We start from the raw sequence: 6363 nt of genomic DNA on the forward strand, positions 1-6363 counted from the left end.
CCAAATTCCTGGCTTATTATTATTTATTATCATTATCATTATCATTATCATTATCATTATCATTATCATTATCATTATCATTATCATTATCATTATCATTATCATTATCATTATCATTATCATTATCATTATTATCATTATTAACTGTATTAAATTTATTATACCAGGGATATAGCCCACCTTTCAGAGGACACATTAGATATACCAAAATGTAGCCAGGAACCAGCTTCAGAACAAGTCCCCAATAAAGCAAGAAGACCACTGTCTGAGCAACTTAAGAGCCAATCTTTATTGTCTTCCAGGGGCAGCAAGAAGAAGGAAGCTGAGGGGAACACCTGTATTGGTCTGGTGCCATAGATGATCGTTTGGAATTCTGGCCTCACTGAGCAGAAGACTCACTTCCGCCATGGATGCGGTCATGGCTCAGAATGGCCACGATGGTCACAAACTGCATGATTTCCCCAAAGCTGATCTCCTGGTCCTTGTTGGTGTCCAGCTGTTCAAATACGTTCTCGAGTATGATAGGGTCCTTCAATTTCTGTGGGGGGGGGGGATTGAAAAGAAAGGATGGTCACAGTGCATGGTACCCAAATCTTATTGGATGCTCTCCATCAATTCAAAGATGGAAAGAGGAAGCTAAGATGATCCCAAAGTCCTTACAGTGTCTCTTTATATGTGAATTTTAGAAGAAGGAAGAGGAGGAGGAGAAGCAGAGGGAGGATGGGTGGAGAACAGGAGGAGGAGGAGGAGGAAGAGGAGAAGGTGGAAGAGAAGGTGGAGAAGGTGGAGGAGAAGGTGAAGGAGAAGGTGGAAGAGAAGGTGGAGAAGGTGAAGGAGAAGGTGGAGAAGAAGGTGGAGAAGAAGAGTTGGTTTTTATACCCCACTTTTCACTACCCAAAGGAGTCCCAAAGTGGCTTCCAATCAACTTCCTTTTCTCTCCCCACATCAGACACCCTGTGAGGTAGGTGAGGCTGAGAGAACTCTGAGAGAACTAGGACTAGCCCAAGGTCACCCCACTGGCTGCATGTGGAGGAGTGGAGACATTATCACAATTAGAATCCACCATCTTTAGCCTCGATGCCAAACTGGTTCTCATAAGAAAATAAGAAGGGTATATCTCTGCGTTGGATGGGTGAGGGTTTCAGGACTATGTTATACCAAAGGGAACCACCCTGTTCAGATGCTGTAAATAGCTGAATATCTGTGATAAAAGACAACATCAGAGGTACCTGCTTTGGTTCCCGGTTTGTTGACTCTCCAGGGTAACTGGATGGCCCTCAGATAAAACAGGATTCTGTACTAGATCGACCACTGATAGCATCCAATAGGATTCTTTTTATGTTCTAAGACCATTGGATTCAGTGGCCTTATGATGGTTGTACTGCTTAGGATAGCACCATCGGGGCACTTTCATGCACTCTAAAAGATGCACTTTCAATTCACTTTGCAGCTGACTTTGAGTGTGTGAATTAGCAACATCCACTCACTAAGGGTTGCTAAAGCGGATTGAAACTGCATTATTTAGCCAGTGTGGAAGCACCCTTTGGCCTATTATGCACGGCCGCTGAAACAGCGGCATGGAGAACGTGGAGGAGGAAGAAGCGAAGCAAACCGCTTACGCACGGGATAGAACGCAATGGCGGCAAACCTCAGAGTATCCAATTATGCACGCGGCTACTCCAGAGCCGCTTCTGGTTGCGCCCTGGTCCCGGGAAGCTTCACTTTCTTCCGCATCTCGTTAACGCGGCTTTTTCTGCTTCATACGTTGACTCTGCGCCCGGTTGCCGCCTGCAGCGTGCATAATTGGTGATTTTAGCCGCCGCCATTCCACCCCTTCCACTCCATGCATAATGGGTCTTTGTGTCCCAGCTACCATAGAATGATGGATATTGAGTGGTAGGACCCATGGTACAAGTTTGCATTCTCCAGGAATGCTAGCCACGGGAAGAAGAAGAAGCAGGAAACAGGAAGGTGTCCCTAAGAATCTCAGTCTAGACTTAAAAGGACAGTCTCGCAGACATCTGAAAAGTGAGTGGCCATTGTTCCTATCTATCTCACCGAGTCTATGGTAAGGAATCTTCCCCAGCTGCAGGTTGAGGCAAGAGGCACAATTTCTCTCAGGATGATTGTGTTTTAGAAACCAAACAGAAGAGAACTTGAATATTCCTGCCCATTTTATTGTTTCCAATCAGAATAGGCTTCTGTTTACGCTAGGGCCAACAGCCTTCAAGTGATGGTGGAAACTACTGTGCCAAAAAAAATGAAGGGCAAAAATAATCTCATCAATACCTCCCCAATTGACCTAGGACAGCAATGAACCTCTCTTAGAGCTGTCTATACAGAGCTTTCTTAGTGCTTTTTCAGTCCCACCTACCTTACATGGTGTCTGTTAAGGGGAGAGGAAGGCCGAGGCAAGATGCAACTTTCAAGAGAATCTGCTTTCCCCTCCATCATCATCGTTCCCCATCCCTGTTCTGGCTCCATCCCCGAGCAGAACTAATGGCCACCCTTCGATAAACACCTCTTACCTTCAAGAAGTTTGGGAAGTTCTTGTTGATGAACCCTCTCAACTCAGCTTTGTTGAGAGTATCGTGGTCACCCTCTTGGGCTGCTGACTCGTGGAAAAGCTTCAGGATGGTCTGGATGCTCTGCTCCATTTCGGTCTGAGGCATCTTGAGTCCACTTCTGGTCTGTGAAGACAATGCCCAGTTCAGTGGGAGGAGGGAGGGATTGACAGGAGCTTGTCCCTTTCGAAGGACTTCAGCTCAACTCTACAAATGAATCATAGAATCATAGAATCATAGAATCATAGAGTTGGAAGGGGCCATACAGGCCATCTAGTCCAACCCTCTGCTCAACGCAGGATCATAGAATCATAGAATCATAGAGTTGGAAGGGGCCATACAGGCCATCTAGTCCAACCCCCTGCTCAACGCAGGATTAGCCCAAAGCATCCTAAAGCATCCAAGAAAAGTGTGTCTCCAACCTTTGCTTGAAGACTGCCAGTGAGGGGGAGCTCACCACCTCCTTAGGCAGCCTATTCCACTGCTGAACTACTCTGACTGTGAAAATATTTTTCCTGATATCTAGCCTATATCGTTGTACTTGAAGTTTAAACCCATTACTGCGTGTCCTCTCCTCTGCAGCCAACAGAAACAGCATCCTGCCCTCCTCCCAAAGTCACATATGGGTCACATATTTCCCCACCTACACACAAAATAGCTTTCCCAAGAAGCATTAACTGGCTACAACTCATGGCTTCTCACAGTGGAGAAAAAAAATCACCGGAACACATGCTGGAAAATGCAAGATCTGTAGTGTGCCTGATTCAACAGCATATGAAGAATGTCCTACAGGGGGTATCAGAGGAGATTAGATTAGGAACTTCCTGGTATTTTCCAAACAATCTTCTCCTTGGTCATGATTAGCTCAACTGGAGACTTCCTGCTTCTCTGAGGAGCACAGTTCCTTCCTGATTGGTTCCGGAATAACAGCACTCCCTCATCTCTCTTTATAAAGTTGTTCCACTTCTCCATAAAGCTAATTATTCTTTAAGAGCCTAGTGCTTCGAGCTTCATTACATATTTGAACTCTGCCAACATATACCCCTGCTCTAAGGGATACCTCTCTAGAAGGGCATCACTGTTGCTGTGCTCCCACAGCTGCTGCAGGCAACAACGCAAAATGTCCACAGTGGTGGACAGCCTTGCCCAGCACAAACGCTCAACCAAACACAACCCAGAAAGATCTTACCTCCGTCAACGAAGAGTGAGGAAGCAACAGTAGATCAAGAGGCTGCAGTGCCAGAACTAACAAAGGCCCTGCTTTTATAGGCCCACTTCAGAATTCTGATCCCTCCTCTGTTTTTGGAAACATGAAAAAGTCACATGTCAGTCAATTGGTTGCTTGCATCTCATGATTATTGTTTTTTTTGTGTGTGTGTGCAAGTTCCAGAGAATTGGTCTGTGGCTTTTTTGGGGGTGTGGTGTGGAGGGCAGGGACCTTGAAGTCTAAACAGCAATACCCTATTTGCAAGTTTCCCACTTAAACAGTTGAAGAGTTCAGAGGAGTGACAGACATTATTGCAAAATAGTAGCAAGAAGCATTTATGCAGTGATCTGTGGACTTCCATTATATATTAGTGCCATTCTCCTCTTCTTTGCCGTGCACTGACATTTTAAACTTTGGCTCTCTTGCCAATCGTAGATAATGATGGATGTACTATTCATAATGTATCGGAAGCCAGAGGTACGCACAGGAAGCATACAATGATACAACTATGTAGCCAAGGAGGTACAACCGTTATGCAGATGGACCGGCCAACCTCCTGGAAATAGTTATTAGCTGCCTGTTGTTGCCCGGATCCGGTTCAAGGTTCTGATTCGGACCTTTAAGGCCCTCTGAGGCCTGAGGGACCCCCTTTCACCCTATGCCAGCCTGTTGGTCATCCCTGGCCACAGGGAAGCATGCCTGGTCTCAACCAGGGACAGGGCCTTTTCGGTTCTGGCCCCAACCTGGTGGAATGAGCTCCCGGAGGAACTGCAGGCCCCGTGAGAGCTTTCAGCATTCCGCAAGGCCTGCAAAATGGAGTTCTTCCACCAGGTTTATGGTTGAGGCCAGCATAGCGGAAAGATCTGCTGGGTCTCCCAGTGCTAAGAGGTGTAAACATCTAGCATTTTGTCATCTGTGCTCCCTTCTCCTACCGCTCTGTTAGTTTTTATTGGGGTGGGGGTTATTCAGTATTCAGGAGGCTGAATACTGCCATGTCTTCTTGGTCTTTTCGGATTTAGCCTCTATTGTATTTTGTATGTCCACAGTGTTTTTATTGGGCTTTCATATAGACCAATTGTACCCCGCTACAAGCCGGTCCCAGGAGTGGTGGCTAATAAATCTAAAAAATAAATAAACAATATGTACATTTCCACTCCTTTGCAAATGAGGAAAGGCAGGCATGGGTCAAATGACCTTGAATAGATTCTCACTTTTGTTAGAACATCAGATAAGTTTGAGATCAATCAAACCCAAAGCGTGCCTTGCATGCCTTATTCATTCAGTCCAGAAGAAGACACTAGGTGGTCCTCCAGAAAGCCTCAGTGATGCACCAGAAGAACATAATAACCTCCTACTCACTTCTGTATGTGTCTGTTTTATATCCTGGAGAGAAATGGCTCAAAATTCAGGAGTAGAACTTTGAAAGGGTAGGATTTAGAGAGGAGAGAGGCTTTGATGAGTGTAATTCTATGCAGTCCCTTCCAGAGCAGTCATTTTCCCCAGGAAATTTGTCTCTGTGGTGAATGGATCCTGCACACGAAAGCTTATACTTTGAATAAAACTTAATTCAGCTTGGTGAGAGTCAGCTTGGTGGTTAGGACTTTGAACTTCTAATCTGGCAAGCCAGGTTTGATTCCACGCTCCCCCACCTGGAGCCAGTTGGGTGACCTTGGGCTCGACACAGCACTGATAAAACTGCTCTGACCGAGAAGGAATATCAGGGCTCTCTCAGCCTCACCTCCCTCAAAGGGTGTCTGTTGTGGGGAGAGGAAAGGGAAGGCGACTGTAAGCCACTTTGAGACTCCTTTGGGTAGAGAAAAGCAGCATATAAGAACCAACTCTTCTTTTCTTGGATGCTTTAGGATGCTTTGGGCTGATCCTGCATTGAGCAGGGGGTTGGACTAGATGGCCTGTATGGGCCCTTCCAACTCTATGATTCTATGATTCAGTAATCTCAGTGCTCTCTCAGCCTCATCTCCCTCACAGGGTGTCTGTTGTGGGGAGAGGAAAGGGAAGGTGAATGTAAGCCGCTTTGAGACACCTTCGAGAAGGCAAAAGTGGTGTATAAGAACCAACTCTTCTTCTTCTTCAGTAATCTCAGGGCTCTCTCAGCCTCACCTCCCTCCCAGGGGGTCTGTTATGGGGAGAGGAAAGGGAAGGCAAATGGAAGCCGCTTTGAGCCTCCTTCGGGTAGAGAAAAACGGCATATAAGAACCAACTCTTCTTCATTCATTCTATTTTTATGTTGTCTCTTTCCAACAACAGCTGTGGGGTGAGTTATCTAGTGCAGGGGTAGTCAACCTGTGGTTCTCCAGATGTTCATGGACTACAATTCCCATGAGTCCCTGCCAGCCTTTGACTACCCCTGATCTAGTGTGCCTGAAATCCTCCAAAGAGAAATCCACTTTATTGGTCTTAGAGGTGCCCCGAACTCAAGCTATGTCCTGCTGTTTTAGATTAACACAGCGACACACCTGAATCTCACTTGTCTTAAGTGTGCTCATTCCCTATGCAATCCGTGTTCTTACAACATTAAACTTCAAAGCTCTGTCTACTCATTTCCGAGAACTTGCAGGCTTTATAAGAGGGGTT

At 46.0% G+C, this 6363-nt stretch overlaps 1 protein-coding gene across 1 annotated transcript; it reads right to left on the reverse strand.

Annotated features, from left to right (window-relative positions):
- Nucleotides 1-266: 266 nt before the first annotated feature.
- On the reverse strand, nucleotides 267-3891 carry LOC143829663 (protein S100-A12-like). Its single transcript, XM_077320907.1, has 3 exons — nucleotides 3754-3891; nucleotides 2529-2690; nucleotides 267-538 (listed from the first exon to the last, which is right to left on the reverse strand). The coding sequence occupies exons 2-3, from the start codon at nucleotides 2670-2672 to the stop codon at nucleotides 380-382; spliced, it is 303 nt and encodes a 100-aa protein (XP_077177022.1). The 5' UTR covers nucleotides 2673-2690; nucleotides 3754-3891; the 3' UTR covers nucleotides 267-379.
- Nucleotides 3892-6363: the final 2472 nt, after the last annotated feature.

The sequence above is a fragment of the Paroedura picta genome, chromosome 1 (genome assembly GCF_049243985.1).
Source record: "Paroedura picta isolate Pp20150507F chromosome 1, Ppicta_v3.0, whole genome shotgun sequence".
Classification (NCBI taxonomy): Eukaryota; Metazoa; Chordata; class Lepidosauria; order Squamata; family Gekkonidae; genus Paroedura; species Paroedura picta.